The sequence below is a fragment of the Panulirus ornatus genome, chromosome 19, assembly GCF_036320965.1.
Source record: "Panulirus ornatus isolate Po-2019 chromosome 19, ASM3632096v1, whole genome shotgun sequence".
Lineage (NCBI taxonomy): Eukaryota > Metazoa > Arthropoda > Malacostraca > Decapoda > Palinuridae > Panulirus > Panulirus ornatus.
In genome coordinates, this window is record NC_092242.1 from 26,930,417 (window position 1) to 26,951,697 (window position 21,281).

The following is a 21,281-nucleotide window of genomic DNA, read 5'->3' on the forward strand; positions in this document are numbered from 1 at the left end:
TGAGGTGTATGGCTGATCCCAGTGGCAGCGTCAGTTCATCCCCATGTTAGATAGTGATGATGTAACTCCGGCGAGGATGATGTAGAACTGTGACAAACGAATATGTTGTCGGGGACAACACTTTGGCAAGAGCGTTCATGCTGGAGGGTTGGTGACCTGAAGAGATTCAGACTATTTTTTCTGCTAGTGAAGCAAGTGTTTGGCAAGATATAGCAAGAAGTTATGATGAAGATTGAGAAATTCCTGGAAGTTAAATGTGTTGGGAGTAAAGGAATTATATAGACAACTTCCTCAGGCTTCAAGTGTCAGGAACCCCCATGGATACCCTGTTGGTGAGGATTTCAGTAAGTCTTAATGATATGCTCTGTGTCATCACTCGAAATTATCTTAAAGACAAGAATCTTTATTCCTCTGGGTGGAGATTGGGTAAGGTAGGTGTTTGCTGGTAAGTTGGTTGCGTCATGTAGTTCATTGATGCTGTAAGAAAGGCTCGTCTTGTCCTGGTTGGGTGGGTGTGTTGTGAACTATTGTCTGGATAAGACAGAATTGTCGGTTTTAAAATCCTAGAGAATACATCATTTGGTGCTCACAATTGGTTTTATTCATTGCATCCTCATGTCACTGGTTATATTTGTTGTTTTCTTATCTAGATGGAGTCGATGTTACTGCCACACGAAGGCCATCGTAATGGGTGCGATTCGTTTTGCAAGCTTTGCGTGGTGGAAAGTAACACTTCCCAGAATGATGGTTTTAGACCCCAGCAGGGGTCGATGAAATCGTTTAGGGGGTCGATCACTGTCTAGGGGTCGACATGGGGTCGATTATGTTATAGGGGTCAAAGACGTTTGAACAGTTAATAGTATGTAAGATAAAGATAAGACAGAGCAAAATGCACTTCCAAATGCCATGTTTTTCATATTGGCTTTAACGTAGTTGTTGCCTTCTTAGTGATCACGTAAGGCAGCGTGTGCTTGTAGGTGGAGGTGGAAGGTCCAGGTAGCGGTAGGTTGGGTTAGGTGAGTCTCGTGACGGTAGCCAAGCAGTGGTATGTTGAGTACCTGGGAAGATGTACCAAGTTAAAGGAGCTGGTGGATCTCAGGTGTGTTCCCCATCCCCTTCTCCCCCCGGACCTAGGACATCATCCCCTACCCATCCCCGCCTCAGGGTGGCAGGACCCGACTACCTGCCAGTGCACGAGGGAGGGAGGTAACCCCTTATCCCAGGGTGGGAAGATCCTCCCCCTTACCCTCAGCTTGCAGCAAAAGTGTGGCTCCTCACCTGTGGCTGTTGACCTCATTAAGACCACAGTGCTGCTGAGGACTGAAGGTGAAGGTTTGAGACTGCCTCTTCCCACACACACACACACACACACACACACACACACACACACACACACACACACACACACACACACACACACAGTGCCAGTCTTGGGGTTCTGGGAACAACTGAGAGCAATAAGGGACTAAACAAGTGAGAATAATCGAAAGCACTGAGGGTGTACTACAGAGTTACACAAATACAGTGTGAGGGAGGGCTCAGGTGCGAGTGTATTTGCTCCTTCCGTGACTCCCAGCTTACTCAAGGATCATCCCGTCCCCTACCCTTGCAGCAATGCCTAGGCTGTTGACAGCAGCCGCCCAGGGTGGTACAACCGTCCTGAGTGAGGAGCGTTCATGTGGTGGCCGGAACCATCTTACACTCTCCATGTTAGGATTGCTCGTCTTACTTTCTGTCTCATCAAAACGGCACTACCGGGCTAGTCCTACCATTACCTTCTTACAAGCACCACACACCTACTAACACCTTGCTTACTATCTTCATATAAGTTCTCTTGCTATCTCCTGTTTACACAATCGCTTCTAAACTTAATCATGATAGAGTCCAACAAATCTCAGGTCCCTAGTCCCCGGCATCCTGGGGTGCTAAGACTCTCCGGTTTTCCGCCTGACTCTGGCTGTAGTAGGACCGGCCCCTCCCACGACCTTTCCCCCCTCTGCCAGACCTGCCTCTTTTTCTGTTCACTATACCAACATTCGTGGTCTCTCGCGTAACGTCTCTTCTGCTTAACCACATCTTTCTAGCACGTCTCCTAATATCTTACTTCTCTCTGAGACACAGTTGTCTAATGATGTTCTCACTAGCACCTTTTTCATATCTAACTATAACCTCCATTCACGATTCCGGTTCAGAGGTGGTGTTTGTGCTCATTTCAACATCAACACACCTGTTGCACACCTCAAGGACCTTGAGTCCCCAAACTTTGATGTTATCTGGTTTTAGGTTTGTCTCCCAACCACCGCACTTTACCTTTGTTTCGCCTCCTATGTGAAGGCAAGCAAGTATGAATATGCGTAAATATGTATATGTCTGTATGTGTATGTATATGCATGTATATGTTGATATGTATATGTATGTATATGTGCGTATGTGGGCGTTTATGTGATAGTAGTATGAAGGTGAAATCGCACTTCAGTAGGAGCTCATACAATTTCATCTAACACGTAATTTTTCTGTACATGTGGCACGATATGTTTCATGGAGACAATCCACCTCATCAGGTGCCAGTACTTAACAAAATTATCTAAATCACAACATCACAACGGAGTGCCGCCGTTCAGCGTCTACCAATACAGACAACACACTGAACTGACCGACAATAACCGTTGTAAGGGAGAGTGAGTAAGATGGGTGACGTGGCGGAAGTTCACCTGGGTAGCTGGGCGTGTCTTCTTGGACAACTTTTTTGTTTCTATAGTTTCGTGTTCTAGTCAATTCATTCATAATGATTTGGTTACTGATAGGATTGGCTTTAAAGTTGCCTAGGGACAAAATAAAGTTCTTATTATTAGCAATTAAGGCAGATTCAATGATGTTGCGTGTGGCATAATCAGCAGAGGGGTATAGAATAACGTGATTTTCAAGATTTATGAGGTGATCATTTTCATGACAATGTTTAGCGATCGCATTTTTGTGGTCATCCCTGCGTACAGCGTGACGATGCCAATAACATCTCTCCGTTACAGTTTTCCCGGTCCGGCTTGTGTAATGTATATGTATATATATATATATATATATATATATATTATCCCTGGGGATAGGGGAGAAAGAATACTTCCCACGTATTCCCTCCGTGTCGTAGAAGGCGACTAAAAGGGAAGGGAGCGGGGGGCTGGAAATCCTCCCGTCTTGTTTTTTTTTTTTTTTTAATTTTCCAAAATAAGGAACAGGGAAGGGGGCCAGGTGAGGATATTCCCTCAAAGGTCCAGTCCTCTGCTCTTCACGCTACCTCGCTAACGCGGGATATGGCGAATAGTATGAAAGATATATATATATATATATATATATATATATATATATATATATATATATATATATATATATATATATATATATATATATATTTATATATATTCCCTCAAAGGCCCAGTCCTCTGTTCTTAACGCTACCTCGCTATCGCGGGAAATGGCGAATAGTATGAAAGAAAAAGATATATATATTACATTTGACGGCGTAGAGATTCCCAGTTGTTGCATGATTTGGCCTACTATTTACTCAGGTCTTTCTGATGGTGTTATTGTACTGGAAAACAATATTACAAGCACTGTTTTTAGGAACATGTCTTAGATTAGCTAAGTTGGGAGAATAGAGCAACACTAAACATTCAGACATCCTCATTTGTCACATTGTTCTTACAAGAAGCATGAAATGTCTTCCTAGCTTTCCAGTAAGCTTTGTCCACAAACCACTTGGGATAATATAACTTCCTAAAGATACATCTTATTTGACTACATTCGTCTACCAGGCCTATGGGGTCACAAATCCGTAGTACTCTTAAAAACATAGACATAACTACAGACATTTTTATAGAAGAATTTTGCACTGAGAAATAATGAATACAACTCTCAGAGTTGGTAGGTTTCCCTGTAGATCTTATAGGACAAATGATCAGATTTTCTTGCTGTCAACACATCAAGAAAGGGCATGGAAGGTGAGTCAGTTGCTGTTTGCTGATGACACGGAGCTTAGTACCAGACGAGTGAGAAAGTATAGCAACAGGTGTGTGAATATGAATGAGTGTACGGAAGGAGAGAGCTGAGAACTAATACAAGTAAAAGTAAGATTATCTACTCTATAATGGAGGGAAGACAGGTTGATTAGAGTGCGAATCTGAAAGAAGAGAGCCTGGAAGGTGGGGTTGCTTTAGTTACCTAGGAGTGGACAAGGCATTCAATGGAACCATGGAAGCTGAAGTAAGCCATAGGTTGGGTAAGTGAGCTAAAGTTCTCAGAACATTACGGAGTGTGCGTGTAAAGAGATGTCTGTGAGTGCAAAAAGCGAGAATGTTCAATGGAATAGTATTCAAGACGGTGTTGTCTGGATGCAAGGCGTGGGTTATAGATGAAAATGTGAAGAGGGTTGGCCGAATAAGAAATGATAGGGTTAAGAGAGAGACGTAGTAAGACGAGCGTGTGTGAGACAGCTGACGAGGCTGTGCTGAAATGGTCGGTACTTATGGAGAAGACAGGTGAGAAAAGGATGACTATGAGGATATACGTGTCAGATCTGGAGGGGACAACGAAAATATGGAAACCGAATTCAAAATGGAAGAATGGAGTGAAAGATTCCTTGAGTGGTCGGGGCTTGAACATGCAGTAGGGTGTGAGGCGTGCACGGATATAGTGAATTGCAGCGACCTGGTATACAGGGGCAGACGTGGACCGAACCAGGGTAATTAGGAGCGTTGAGGGGAAACCGCGAAAAGGTATGTGGGATTTAGCTGTGGATAGATGGCTCTTGTTTCAGTACATTTGAATGACAGTTAGAGAGTGGACATGAGCAAATGAGGCCATCCTTTGCACTTGGCGAGGCTGTAACACCGGGAGTTTAGTCTCGTCAAAGAGCTGCTTCCTCCAAAGAAGCCCATCTGTTTCCTGTTACTGGAAGAAGCGTAATTATGAAGCTGCAGGAACTCCTGAAAAATGAAACTGTAGATGAACAACTACATGTGTCTATGTTGCCAGAGCCTACATGTGTCTATGTTGCCAGAGCTGTGGTTCAAGGGCCATGATAGCAGCAGCAAAAAGTGTTCCGGTGCAGCAGCAAACTGCGCACTTCACCGTCTCACCAAAATAGTAGCCATCCCGTCTTGGCCAAGACGTCCCACCTCACCATATGTAGGGCGGCGCCGGGGCTCGCCAGCTCCTCATGCCGAGCCACAGCACCGTCAGCAGACACATGCCTCCTTAGGAAGTGGTTCATACTATAACGTAACGCTGTTAAGAAAAACACGACCAGTAAGGATGTAAAGAAACACAATCCATCACAAACGTCCGCAACGTTGTATAGTCTTTTCTACCACGGAAATAGTTGGCAGCGGGGGAGCAACATTCTCTAGTGACAACGACGCGCGAAGTGTGAGCCAGGCCTCTGGTGGGTGGCAGGGGCGTCATGTGACCGCTGACATTGATGCTTTTGCTTACTGTTCTCCTATGAATGAAGGAGGACACACACACACACACACACACACACACACACAGCTGTCACCAGCGTCTCACATTAGGAGGAAAGGAGACAAACTGTCTGCTGGAAAATATTAGAATAACTTTCAAGTATATGGATAAGGATATATATATATTCATTCATTTATTTATTTATCTATTTTGCTTTGTCGCTGTCTCCGGCGTTTGCGAGGTAGCGCAAGGAAACAGACGAAAGAAATGGCCCAACCCACCCCCATGACCAATGTATACACACACACGTCAACACACGCAAATATACATACCTATACATCTCAATGTACATATATATATATATATATATATATATATATATATATATATATATATATATATATATATATATATATATATATATATATATATATATATATATATATATATATATATATATACATACACAGACACATACATATATACCCATGTACACAATTCACACTGTCTGCCCCCATTCACTCCCATCGCACCTCGCCACACATAAAATACCTTCCCCCTCCCCCCTCATGTGTGCGAGGTAGCACTAGGAAAAGACAACAAAGGCCCCATTCGTTCACACTCAGTCTCCAGCTGTCATGCAATAATGCCCGAAACCACAGCTCCCTTTCCACATCCAGGCCCCACACAACCTTCCAAGGCCCACCCCAGACGCTTCACATGCCCTGATTCAATCCACTGACAGCACGTCAACCCCGGTATACCACATCGATCCAATTCACTCTATTCCTTGCCCTCCTTTCACCCTCCTGCATGTTCAGGCACTGATCACACAAAATCTTTTTCACTCCAAGGTTACTGGGTACAGTAGGGTTGAGGGTCAAGTCAATTGGGAGGTGAGTTTGAATGGAGAAAAACTGGAGGAAGTGAAGTGTTTTAGATATCTGGGAGTGGATCTGGCAGCGGATGGAACCATGGAAGCGGAAGTGGATCATAGGGTGGGGGAGGGGGCGAAAATTCTGGGAGCCTTGAAGAATGTGTGGAAGTCGAGAACATTATCTCGGAAAGCAAAAATGGGTATGTTTGAAGGAATAGTAGTTCCAACAATGTTGTATGGTTGTGAGGCGTGGGCTATGGATAGAGATGTGCGCAGGAGGATGGATGTGCTAGAAATGAGATGTTTGAGGACAATGTGTGGTGTGAGGTGGTTTGATCGAGTAAGTAACGTAAGGGTAAGAGAGATGTGTTGAAATAAAAAGAGCGTGGTTGAGAGAGCAGAAGAGGGTGTTTTGAAATGGTTTGGGCACATAGAGAGAATGAGTGAGGAAAGATTGACCAAGAGGATATATGTGTCGGAGGTGGAGGGAACGAGGAGAAGAGGGAGACCAAATTGGAGGTGGAAAGATGGAGTGAAAAAGATTTTGTGTGATCGGGGCCTGAACATGCAGGAGGGTGAAAGGAGGGCAAAGAATAGAGTGAATTGGAGCGATGTGGTATACCGGGGTTGACGTGCTGTCAGTGGATTGAATCAAGGCATGTGAAGCGTCTGGGGTAAACCATGGAAAGCTGTGTAGGTATGTATATTTGCGTGTGTGGACGTATGTATATACATGTGTATGGGGGTGGGTTGGGCCACTTCTTTCGTCTGTTTCCTTGCGCTACCTCGCAAACGCGGGAGACAGCGACAAAGCAAAAAAAAAAAAAAAATATATATATATATATATATATATATATATATATATATATATATATATATATATATATATATATTATCCCTGGGGATAGGGGAGAAAGAATACTTCCCACGTATTCCCTGCGTGTCGTAGAAGGCGACTAAAAGGGGAGGGAGCGGGGGGCTGGAAATCCTCCCCTCTCGTTTTTTTTTAATTTTCCAAAAGAAGGAACAGAGGGGGCCAGGTGAGGATATTCCGAAAAAGGCCCAGTCCTCTGTTCTTAACGCTACCTCGCTAATGCGGGAAATGGCGAATAGTTTGAAAAAAAAAAAAAAAATATATATATATATATATATATATATATATATATATATATATATATATATATATTTGATGATAGAGTGGCAGATATAGGGAGTTTTGGTCGAGGTGGTGTGCAAAGTGAGAGGGTTAGGGAAAATGATTTGGTAAACAGAGAAGAGGTAGTAAAAGCTTTGCGGAAGATGAAAGCCGGCAAGGCAGCAGGTTTGGATGGTATTGCAGTGGAATTTATTAAAAAAGGGGGTGACTGTATTGTTGACTGGTTGGTAAGGTTATTTAATGTATGTATGACTCATGGTGAGGTGCCTGAGGATTGGCGGAATGCGTGCATAGTGCCATTGTACGAAGGCAAAGGGGATAAGAGTGAGTGCTCAAATTACAGAGGTATAAGTTTGTTGAGTATTCCTGGTAAATTATATGGGAGGGTATTGATTGAGAGGGTGAAGGCATGTACAGAGCATCAGATTGGGGAAGAGCAGTGTGGTTTCAGAAGTGGTAGAGGATGTGTGGATCAGGTGTTTGCTTTGAAGAATGTATGTGAGAAATACTTAGAAAAGCAAATGGATTTGTATGTAGCATTTATGGATCTGGAGAAGGCATATGATAGAGTTCATAGAGATGCTCTGTGGAAGGTATTAAGAATATATGGTGTGGGAGGCAAGTTGTTAGAAGCAGTGAAAAGTTTTTATCGAGGATGTACGGCATGTGTACGTGTAGGAACTGAGGAAAGTGATTGGTTCTCAGTGAATGTAGGTTTGCGGCAGAATTTTTGCCCCCTCCCCCACCCTATGATTCATTTCCGCTCCCATGGTTCCGTCTGCTGCCAGATCCACTCCCAGATATATAAAACACTTTACTTCCTCCAGTTTTTCTCCATCCAAAACTTACCTCCCAATTGACTTGACCCTCAACCCTACTGTACCTAATAACCTTGCTCTTATTCACATTTACTCTTAACTTTCTTCTTTCACACACTTTACCAAACTCAGTCACCAGCTTCTGCAGTTTCTCACATGAATCAGCCACCAGCGTTGTATCATAAGCGAACAACAACTGACTCACTTCCCAAGCTCTCTCATCCACAACAGACTGCATACTTGCCCCTCTTTCCAAAACTCTTGCATTCACCTCCCTAACTACCCCATCCACAAAACAAATTAAACAACCATGGAGACATCACACACCCCTGCCGCAAACCTACATTCACTGAGAACCAATCACTTTCCTCTCTTCCTAAACGTACACATGCCTTACATCCTCGATAAAAACTTTTCACTGCTTCTAACAACTTGCCTCCCACACCATATATTCTTAATACCTTCGACAGAGCATCTCTATGAACTCTATCATATGCCTTCTCCAGATCCATAAATGCTACATACAAATCAATTTGCTTTTCTAAGTATTTCTCACATACATTCTTCAAAGCAAACACATGATCAACACATCCTCTGCCACTTCTGAAACCACACTGCTCTTCCCCAGTCTGATGCTCTGTACATGCCTTCACCCTCTCAATCATACCCTCCCATATGATTTACCAGGAATACTCAACAAACTTATACCTCTGTAATTTGAGCACTCACTCTTATCCCCTTTGCCTTTGTACAATGGCACTATGCACGCATTCCGCCAATCCTCAGGCACCTCACCATGAGTCATACATACATTAAATAACCTTACCAACCAGTCAACAATACAGTCACCCTCTTTTTTAATAAATTCCACTGCAATACCATCCAAACCCGCTGCCTTGCCGGCTTTCATCTTCCGCAAAGCTTTTACTACCTCTTCTCTGTTTGCCAAATCATTTTCCCTAACCCTCTCACTTTGCACACCACCTCGACCAAAACACCCTATATCTGCCACTCTGTCATCAAACGCATTCAACAAACCTTCAAAATACTCACTCCATCTCCTTCTCACATCATCACTATTTGTTATCACCTCCCTTCAATGAAGTTCCCATTTGTTCCCTTGTCTTACGCACTATATTTACCTCCTTCCACAACATCTTTTTATTCTCCCTAAAATTTAATGATAATCTCTCACCCCAACTCTCATTTGCCCTCTTTTTCACCTCTTGCACCTTTCTCTTGACCTCCTGCCTCTTTCTTTTATACATCTCCCAATTATTTGCATTTTTTCCCTGCAAAAATCGTCCAAATGCCTCTCTCTTCTCTTTCACTAATAATCTTACTTCCTCTTCCCACTACTCACTACCCTTTCTAATCAACCCACCTCCCACACTTCTCATGCCAGAAGCATCTTTTGCGCAAGCCATCACTGCTTCCCTAAATACATCCCATTCCTCCCCCACTCCCCCACCTCCCTTGTTCCTACCTTTTTCCATTCTGTACTCAGTTTCTCCTGGTACTTCCTCACACAGGTCTCCTTCTCAAGCTCACTTACTCTCACCACTCTCTTCACCCCAACATTCTCTCTTCTTTTCTGAAAACCTCTACAAATCTTCACCTTCGCCTCCACAAGATAATGATCAGACATCCCTCCATTTGCATCTTTCAGCACATTAACATCCAAAAGTCTCTCTTTCGCGCGCCTATCACTTAACACGTAATCCAATAACGCTCTCTGGCCATCTCTCCTACTTACATACGTATACTTATGTATATCTCGCTTTTTAAACCAGGTATTCCCAATCACCAGTCCTTTTTCAGCACATAAATCTACAAGCTCTTCACCATTTCCATTTACAACACTGAACAACCCATATATACCAATTATTCCCTCAACTGCCACATTACTCACCTTTGAGTTCAAATTACCCATCACTATAACCTGGTCTTGTGCATCAAAACCACTAACACACTCATTCAGCTGCTCCCAAAACACTTGCCTCTCATGATCTTCTCATACCCAGGTGCATATGCACCAATAATCACCCATCTCTCTCCATCAACTTTCAGTTTTACCCATATCAATCTAGAATTTACTTTCTTACACTCTATCACATACTCCCTCAACTCCTGTTTCAGGAGTAGTGCTACTCCTTCCCTTGCTCTTGTCCTCTCACTAACCCCTGACTTTACTCCCAAGACATTCCCAAACCACTCTTCCCCTTTACCCTTGAGCTTCGTTTCACTCAGAGCCAAAACATCCAGGTTCCTTTCCTCAAACATACTACCTATCTCTCCTTTTTTCTCATCTTGGTTACATCCACACACATTTAGACACCCCAATCTGAGCCTTCGAGGAGGATGAGCATTCCCCGCGTGACTCCTTCTTCTGTTTCCCCTTTATATATATATATATATATATATATATATATATATATATATATATATATATATATATATATATATATATATATATATATATATATATATATATATATATATATATATATATATATGTAAATGTTAAATGGTTGTGAGGCATGAGCTATAAATTGCGTTGTACGGAGGAGGGTTGATATGTTGGCAATTAAAAGTTTGGGGATATTATGTGTCAGAGGTGGAGGAATCAAGAACAGAGAGACCAAATAGGAGGTGGAAGGATGGAGTGAAAAAAAAAATTGAGCCACCGGGGCCTGAACATGCCTGGTCTTACTTGATTGCCATTTCCTGCGTTAGCAAGATAGCTCCAGGAACAGACAAAGAAAGGCTGCATCTGCTCACATCCATTCTCTAGCTCTCATTTGTAAATTCACAGAAACCACAGCTCCCTATCTACGCAGAGGCCCCATGTCTGCATGGCAGCTCCAGAAATAGAAGAGATGGCCTCATTCGCTCACATCCACTCTTTAGCTGTCATGTGCATTGCACCGACACCACCACAGCCATCTATCCACAACCATGCCCCACAGACCTTTTCATGGTTTTCCCCGGATGCTTCATATGCCTGGGTTCAATTCATGATAGCACACCTCTCCATATAAACCAGATTGCTCTAATTCACTCTATCCCGTGCACATCTTACACCTTCCTGTTCAGTCTCCCAATTCTCTTTGTCCCCTCCACAACTGACACATACCCTCGTTGTCACCCTTTCCTCGCTCGTTCTCTCCATATATTCAAACCATGTTAGCACACCGTCTCCTGCTCTCTCAGCCATACTCTTATCACCACATATTTCTTTACCCATTCTTTCAACCCTGGACACTTTACATATTGTGCTTAGGTACATCATTTCCAACACAATCACCAACTCCCGTACTTTTTTCTTCTAGAGCCCACACCTCGCATCCATGCAACACCGTCGGGATTACTATACCATCAAATACGCCCTCACCAACAATGACCTTTCCACACACTCCTCATTGAGCACAGGACGTTTGCCTCCTCCCCTCACCCCACGCACCACTCACTCACACATCCTAAGGCTCACTTCAGCTTCCGTGGCTCCATCTACTACCATGTCTATTCACAAGTATCTAAAACCCTACATCTCCTCCAGATTCTCTCCATTCAAACTCACACTCCAGATAACTTCTCGTTAACCCATAAACTTTGTTTCTATCATTTACCACAACTCTCTCCTCTCACACAATCTCCCAGACTAAGAAACCAACTTTTGCTGCTTCTCACAAGAGCAGGTGCCTTGACGAGGCGTTCACTTGCGCATACCGTCTCAGTTAACATAGTAAGGTGAAATATATTACTTAGAATACAGTGATACTCGGCCCGTCTTGCCACACCAAGCACGACAGATCTCATCTGAAGAACTAGGGCGTTATATCTCAGCAATCTAGGCTGCCAAGTTCAGGCATACGCTAGGGGGATATGACTGTGACGTAGGTGTTCGTGGTGTACCTTCTCGCTAGGTAGGTAATGCTACAGGGAACTGTGTCTCGCTAGGTAGATAATATAACAGGGAACTGTCTCGCTTGGAAGGTAATGGTGCAAGGAACCGTATCTTACTGTAAGGTTGTAAGCGAAAGCTGGGCTGTTATCTCAAAGTGTGTAGCGATGATGGAGAGGCCTACCTCGTATCTATTTAGGGAATCAAGATGTTAGCCAACTGCACTCTTGGCAAACCTTTGTGTCATAACGTTTTACCGTGTTATTCAGGTTAGGTTATTATGGATGACAGGAAGCAAAGTTGTTGCATAAAGATGGCTACGATGTGGATCGCGCCATAGCTAGGTTATCGTACCATATCCAGTGTGTCAAGGTAAGCTGTCACATTCTATTAGTTCGACTCTTCTTATGTAGCAGGCTTGTTTGGTGTCACATGTAGCAGGCTTCTTTGGTTGTCACGCTGAGCAACATAACGATATAGCTTAGTAAGTCAGGTGGTCAGACAAACATGCAGTCGGCCAGCATGTTAAGGTCATTCACAGCAGAACATTGTGCTAGGCTTGGTGGAGCGAATTCTCGCCACATAAACATACACAAGTGGCTTTTGATGACCTGCCACACACTGACACAATGATTATCTACGCTCCCTATCTTTCTCCTCTGTCTAGCCCTCTCTATCCTCATCGTCCTTTTCTCCTTGATAGCCTCATCTACCGTCCTTTAGTGGTTCAGGGCCGCAGTAGTTGCTGTCTAAACGTACAAGTAGAAAATATTATGTTGACCTTCGTACAGCAGACCGTACATCATCACCGGGGGATCTGTTGATATAGCCGGTTCGTGAGTCCACGAGATATTGGTCGTCAACAAGAAAAATCTTTTTTCCCCAGATTTCGTCATACCCGACCACGCCACCAGCATGCACCCCCTCACCTCTGCCATGCCATCAGCATGCACCTCCCTCACCTCTGCCATACCACCAGCATGCACCTCTCTCACCTCTGCCATGCCACCAGCATGCACCTCCCTCACCTCTGCCATGCCACCAGCATGCACCTCCCTCACCTCTGAAGGCTGAGACCTTTGCTATATCTGCTGAGACTTACACTAGTCATTTCCTTTCCCTCCATAACGCTTGACTCCCCACTTCTGTACGTCATTCCTGCTTACTGTCTACCTATACCCAACCTGGCTCTCTGTTAGCTTGGCGGAGTACAGATTTACCTGCTGTTAACAGAGCAGAACACATCGGACCTCTGGCTGCCAAGGCCGCGCCCTTGGCGTTAGGCCGACGGCCACCGGGGGCCTGGCGCCGGTACCGCCCACATGAAGGCCCACATCCCCCACCCCATACCTGCCACCAGCCATACCTTTAACCGCCAGACCATTGTGCGCTTTGGCTCAGGTTCCCGCCTGCTAAAAGTTCACAATAGTTTGTCTAGATTCATCTCCTGATAATGCCAATGCTACTCTTTAAGAAGACTGAACCCTTTTTATCATCTGGTAATGTGAAAAAATTGCACATCACTGATGGTTTACGTATTCATGATGATCAGAGGCCAACACACTGCTACTATCTTGCTCTTGGTGAGTCAGAGACATAGACCAGCTTCAGCATTAGGGACATCACAGCTCATCCGAGGTACCCAACCCACTAACCCACATACCCTGAGGAAAAGGACGATGAGTCTCAACTTGTTACCATTTAACCAAACGTACACACACTATCGCCTCCCTCCCCAGCACCCTCTGGTCAGCGTGTCGTGTGTGTGTAGTTCGTTCTCTACCCGTCTGTTCTCAGCTGCTGACCCAAGCATATACCACGTCATTCAGCACAGAAGAACTGATCAAAGTGGCACCCACGAGTTTTGATGACTACTAGCTCCTTGGAATCTCACAAATAAGTCTTCTGCTTCCACCAGGAATATTCCAGTAACTATTCATTCTTCTATCTGTCTGTATAAGAAACAAGAAGGCGGCAAAATATCAGCACGTTGTACGAAGCCACCAGAAACACACACACAGCCCAGACTCGGTATGAATCACAGTGCAAGACCAAGTCACACTCTCAACTCTGCTTGAAGGACAACTCATGTTCTGGAAACAGTGTTTTGTTTCAAGATATACAATCATCAGCCCAGCACCATCTCCAGCACTAACTAATCCCTTCGTTTACCTCGGCAATCCAGCTTCACTAGTCTTCTACTTATGCCTTGTTTAACTTCCTTGTCTCCGGTGTTTGTCTGGACTGCAACACCAGGATCCCGCCAGAGTTGCTGAGTCATTCCTCCTCCGGGGTTGGTATTCGCTCCGGGTCATTCCTCACAAGGGCCTGGAGAACTAGCACCAACCGAGCCAGTCCTTCCATACTTGTGCACTCACTGCTACTTTCTTCACCTCATAGGAAGTTGTCTCACCTCAGTCATTTCACAGCAAAAGAGAAAATTGTTTATCGTCTTAAAGGACGTTGCTTTGATCACAGACACACACAATATGGGTTGTCATATGTAATAGATTTTTATCTATATATAACCTAATTTTTGGGGAAGGCTTCTCAAGATATCTTAAATGTTTGTGGCTGAGTTTGTCTTCGGTTCTTGAGAAACTCACCCGCCAGCCTTCCCTTTCTCTCTTACCTCCACAGCCACAGGAAGCTGCAGGAGTTGGATCACACTCCAGTTGCCATTCATACCAAGGTGACCCGTCGCTATAGTCCTGACCCTCACCTCTTTTATTTACATGCTGGTAAACCCTTGATATCTGCAAACCCTCGAAATGTAAGTGTGGCTGACTCTCGTATGTCAGTCAGTTCAGCAGGCCTTCAACCCATTTCCAAAAGGCTGCCAACATGTAACTTCTGCCCTCACTTGTGGTCATAAGCCGTTGCAAAATACATTGGGTCGTTACCTGGAACGGAAACAGGTTTTAGTTATCTGTTTCCTTTAGCATCAAGTCTTGGACGTCAGCTTAACATAGCTCTAAATTTGCTAAAAGAAACGAACGTCAGTAAATATCTTACCTTACAAAATCCAGGTTAAAGATATACTTACTAGCAAGACATTCGCATCGCCATTAAAGACACTGATCAGCTTACTCACTTCTGTTATCCTGACTGAAGCTCACTACATTACTTCCTGTCTGACTGAAGCTTGACTCTGTTGCGTTAAGTCCACTGCTGCCACGCCAGCAGTGCGCCGCCCTCTACACGTCTCATTCCCTCGTTCCTCTGTTAGTGAAGCTTCCTCCCTGACTCTTGGCTTCCTCTACTTATAATCTACCGGGATTAATAAGCAGAGCATGCAAACACCTCTCCCCCAGGATGTGCGAGGTAAACAGTGCTTGTATGATGGGTGTTATCTAAGTCATGACAAACGATGCAATTGTTGTCTTGTGCATCTCCTTTTTTCAGAGAGAGAGAGAGAGAGAGAGAGAGAGAGAGAGAGAGAGAGAGAGAGAGAGAGAGAGAGAGAGACAGAGAGAGAGAGAGAGAGAGAGAGAGAAATCTTTCACACTGCTTTCCGAGCGAAAAGGGTCAGCTTGGTCTTACGCCCTTAATACAACAGACTAAGCGTTAGGGTAAATACATGGCATAAAAAATAACACGAGTTTAACATGCTGCTGGGAACTCGAATCTTCACTGTGTGTGAGGGTCTGTTGATCATACATCAACCATACGGACTCTCAAAGTCTATCATACGGACACTCAAAGTCTATCATACAGGCACTCAAAGTCTATCATACGGACACTCAAAGTCTATCATACGGGCTCTCAAAGTCTATCATACGGACAGTCAAAGTGTATCATACGGACTCTCAAAGTCTATCAAACGGACACTCAAAGTCTATCATACAAACTCTCAAAGTCTATCATACGGACACTCAAAGTCTATCATACAGACACTCAAACTCTACCATACAGGCACTCAAAGTCTATCATATGGACACTCAAAGTCTATCATACGGACAACAAAGTCTATCATACGGACACTCAAAGTCTATCATACAGACACTCAAACTTTATCATACAGGCACTCAAAGTCTATCATACGGACATAAGCTGTGTTTCCACAACGAGCCAGAACATCCTGGCGTAGCATGGAGGTGGTGAACCCCACTACTCCTTCATGAGACCTCAGTTAACAAGTGCGTCTTCTGCTGCAGGGTCAAGATGCTGAACATACCGGGCCTGGCGGGCATCATCGTCTTCTACTTCCTCATCCTGGCCATCGGGGTGTACGCAGCCTGGAAGAGACGAAACAAAGGCGGGGATTCTGACGAGGTTATGCTCGCCGGACGCTCCATCGGTCCCTTCGTCGGGGTCCTCACCATGACAGGTGAGTACCAAGAGTCTGTGGTGTTGTCAGTCTGTGGTAGTCCCCCCTTCTCTACCCCGTTTTCTTTCTGTTTATTTTTCCATATGACGAACATAAAATGTGACTCATCTTGTCTAGTTGAAGTGGACTTATTTTCTAGTCAGATAAGAAATATTATCAATATTCTTCTCTTCAATACTTGTTCCTGTTTGCTTCATTGCTCCATCAATATGAAAGAAATTTCGTAACAGGAGAGCTACAAGCCGTTACGGTGAATGAAATGGTGTATGATAAAGATGCAAATAAAAATACGTCCAATGAATTCAACACACTGTATGTGGCTTCCACTGTAGCCGCTGTATTGTGTGTTATGGTTATAAGATTACACGAGAACCTCATTGTGTATATAAGACTATACTGACTTGGAAGTGTTGTTGGACTGTGTTAAGATGTGAAGTATACCTTGACAGAGCAGTGTTGGGGTGTGCAGATATTTGTTTACTGTTGGACTAGGATCGCGAGAGAATGAAGGCGTAAAGTGTGGGGATCATCAGGTACTGCGGTACACAGTGGGAATTGTCCTGCTAATGCTGGACCATGTTTGAGCTGTGGGTATATACATGTTGTGGGTAATGTGGGAAATGATATGACACAGGAAGCGTTTAGGACAGTATAATAAGTCAGTAATATTACTGTGCTGGATGACTGACTGTACTTGATGAAGCTATGGGAATTGTCGCCAGTGTTGGGGGTGTGGTAGGAGTGGGGTAAGGTCTGGAGATGTGGCGGTGGTCTGGGGTGACGCTGGGGTGATGTTTGAGGATTTACCAGTGGTCTGGGGTGACGCTGGGGTGATGTTTGAGGATGTGCCGGTGGTCTGGGGTGACGCTGGGGTGATGTTTGAGGATGTGCCGGTGGTCTGGGGTGACGCTGGGGTGATGTTTGAGGATGTGCCGGTGGTCTGGGGTGACGCTGGGGTGATGTTTGAGGATGTGGCGGTGGTCTGGGGTGACGCTGGGGTGATGTTTGAGGATGTGGCGGTGGTCTGGGGTGACGCTGGGGTGATCTTTGAGGATGTACCGGTGGTCTGGGGTGACGCTGGGGTGATGTTTGAGGATGTACCAGTGGTCTGGGGTGACGCTGGGGTGATGTTTGAGGATGTGCCGGTGGTCTGGGGTGACGCTGGGGTGATGTTTGAGGATGTGCCGGTGGTCTGGGGTGACGCTGGGGTGATGTTTGAGGATGTGCCGGTGGTCTGGGGTGACGCTGGGGTGATGTTTGAGGATGTGGCGGTGGTCTGGGGTGACGCTGGGGTGATGTTTGAGGATGTGCCGGTGGTCTGGGGTGACGCTGGGGTGATGTTTGAGGATGTGGCGGTGGTCTGGGGTGACGCTGGGGTGATCTTTGAGGATGTACCGGTGGTCTGGGGTGACGCTGGGGTGATGTTTGAGGATGTGCCGGTGGTCTGGGGTGACGCTGGGGTGATGTTTGAGGATGTGCCGGTGGTCTGGGGTGACGCTGGGGTGATGTTTGAGGATGTGCCGGTGGTCTGGGGTGACGCTGGGGTGATGTTTGAGGATGTGCGGTGGTCTGGGGTGACGCTGGGGTGATGTTTGAGGATGTGCCGGTGGTCTGGGGTGACGCTGGGGTGATGTTTGAGGATGTGCGGTGGTCTGGGGTGACGCTGGGGTGATGTTTGAGGATGTGCCGGTGGTCTGGGGTGACGCTGGGGTGATGTTTGAGGATGTGGCCGGTGGTCTGGGGTGACGCTGGGGTGATGTTTGAGGATGTGCCGGTGGTCTGGGGTGACGCTGGGGTGATGTTTGAGGATGTGCCGGTGGTCTGGGGTGACGCTGGGGTGATGTTTGAGGATGTGCCGGTGGTCTGGGGTGACGCTGGGGTGATGTTTGAGGATGTGCCAGTGGTCTGGGGTGACGCTGGGGTGATGTTTGAGGATGTGCCGGTGGTCTGGGGTGACGCTGGGGTGATGTTTGAGGATGTGCCGGTGGTCTGGGGTGACGCTGGGGTGATGTTTGAGGATGTGCCGGTGGTCTGGGGTGACGCTGGGGTGATGTTTGAGGATGTGCCGGTGGTCTGGGGTGACGCTGGGGTGATGTTTGAGGATGTGCCGGTGGTCTGGGGTGACGCTGGGGTGATGTTTGAGGATGTGCCGGTGGTCTGGGGTGACGCTGGGGTGATGTTTGAGGATGTGCCGGTGGTCTGGGGTGACGCTGGGGTGATGTTTGAGGATGTGCCGGTGGTCTGGGGTGACGCTGGGGTGATGTTTGAGGATGTGCCGGTGGTCTGGGGTGACGCTGGGGTGATGTTTGAGGATGTGGCGGTGGTCTAGGGTGACGCTGGGGTGATGTTTGAGGATGTGCCGGTGGTCTGGGGTGACGCTGGGGTGATGTTTGAGGATGTGGCGGTGGTCTGGGGTGACGCTGGGGTGATGTTTGAGGATGTACCGGTGAGCTGGGGTGACGCTGGGGTGATGTTTGAGGATGTACCGGTGGTCTGGGGTGACGCTGGGGTGATGTTTGAGGATGTGGCGGTGGTCTAGGGTGACGCTGGGGTGATGTTTGAGGATGTACCGGTGGTCTGGGGTGACGCTGGGGTGATGTTTGAGGATGTACCAGTGGTCTGGGGTGACGCTGGGGTGATGTTTGAGGATGTGCCGGTGGTCTGGGGTGACGCTGGGGTGATGTTTGAGGATGTGGCGGTGGTCTGGGGTGACGCTGGGGTGATGTTTGAGGATGTGGCGGTGGTCTGGGGTGACGCTGGGGTGAAGATGAAATGTTGATACTGAGGTAAGTTAATTAAGGATGTGATGATACGCTGGGGGTGATTGACACAGTCTGTTTAGCGTGACTTGCCACGTAGGGTCATGTTGGCGGTGTAGAGATCACAATGTAGGATGATGTGTGGGTGGCGGGGCCAACATCCAGCAGTGTGGGTGGCGGGGCCAACATCCAGCAGTGTGGGTGGCGGGGCCAACATCCAGCAGTGTGGGTGGCGGGGCCAACATCCAGCAGTGTGGGTGATGGGGCCAACATCCAGCAGTGTGGGTGATGGGGCCAACATCCAGCAGTGTGGGTGATGGGGCCAACATCCAGCAGTGTGGGTGGCGGGGCCAACATCCAGCAGTGTGGGTGATGGGGCCAACATCCAGCAGTGTGGGTGATGGGGCCAACATCCAGCAGTGTGGGTGGCGGGGCCAACATCCAGCAGTGTGGGTGATGGGGCCAACATCCGGCAGTGTGGGTGATGGGGCCAACATCCAGCAGTGTGGGTGATGGGGCCAACATCCAGCAGTGTGGGTGATGGGGCCAACATCCAGCAGTGTGGGTGATGGGGCCAACATCCGGCAGTGTGGGTGATGGGGCCAACATCCAGCAGTGTGGGTGATGGGGCCAACATCCGGCAGTGTGGGTGATGGGGCCAACATCCAGCAGTGTGGGTGATGGGGCCAACATCCGGCAGTGTGGGTGATGGGGCCAACATCCAGCAGTGTGGGTGATGGGGCCAACATCCGGCAGTGTGGGTGATGGGGCCAACATCCAGCAGTGTGGGTGATGGGGCCAACATCCGGCAGTGTGGGTGATGGGGCCAACATCCAGCAGTGTGGGTGATGGGGCCAACATCCGGCAGTGTGGGTGATGGGGCCAACATCCAGCAGTGTGGGTGATGGGGCCAACATCCAGCAGTGTGGGTGATGGGGCCAACATCCGGCAGTGTGGGTGATGGGGCCAACATCCGGCAGTGTGGGTGATGGGGCCAACATCCGGCAGTGTGGGTGATGGGGCCAACATCCGGCAGTGTGGGTGATGGGGCCAACATCCGGCAGTGTGGGTGATGGGGCCAACATCCGGCAGTGTGGGTGGCGGGGCCAACATCCGGCAGTGTGGGTGATGGGGCCAACATCCGGCAGTGTGGGTGATGGGGCCAACATCCGGCAGTGTGGGTGATGGGGCCAACATCCGGCAGTGTGGGTGATGGGGCCAACATCCGGCAGTGTGGGTGATGGGGCCAACATCCGGCAGTGTGGGTGATGGGGCCAACATCCGGCAGTGTGGGTGATGGGGCCAACATTCGGCAGTGTGGGTGATGGGGCCAACATCCAGCAGTGTGGGTGGCGGGGCCAACATTCGGCATTATTGCGGGAATGGCAGCATTTATCCCCTCTTCCTGCAAGTCTACTTCTTCATCCAGTCCATGATTCAACCGTTCCTGGTCTGAGGCCATTCAGGCAAGGGATCAGGTATATCGGGCTTGGAAAAACTCTCCTTCCTCTGGCTCCCACTCAGCTTTTATCACAGCCCGTAATCGCTGCAAGCATGTTATCTGTGAGGTGAGGCGTTCCTTTATGCAAAGGAAGTGCGATAACCTCTCCTCGTCATCCACTGATAGGTCTTTCTGGTCTTTCATCAAGGGCATCTCTAACAATTTCTGTCGTTCTACCTTTCCTTCACTTTTCCGTTCTGACGGTACTATACCTGTCTCACCCATAAACAAAGTAATTGTTCTTTTATTCCATTTTGTCCTGTAGCTTTGCCTTGGATGACTTACATATCCTCACACCCCTGATGCTCCTCTTAATAATCTTATGTACCTTCCTGTAATTTACTTTCGAACCGTCGGAAGAAAAAAAAAAAAAGCTTCTATCTCTGGACACAAGCGAGGCTCATGGTCCTGATGGCGTCCATCCCTGTGTACTGAAAGAAAGTGTTCCTCAACTTGCACCTGTGCTTGATCGTCTGTTCCAT

General features: G+C 46.9%; 1 protein-coding gene across 1 annotated transcript in view; it reads left to right on the forward strand.

Moving 5' to 3' along the window:
• The window catches only part of LOC139755470 (high-affinity choline transporter 1-like), a 188,350-nt gene that overhangs the window by 12,060 nt on the left and 155,009 nt on the right, over positions 1–21,281 (forward strand). The window contains exon 2 of the mRNA XM_071673806.1: positions 16,367–16,539. Within this exon, the coding sequence (XP_071529907.1) occupies positions 16,374–16,539 (166 nt within the window). The 5' untranslated portion in view covers positions 16,367–16,373. The remainder of the gene's footprint in view (positions 1–16,366; positions 16,540–21,281) is intronic.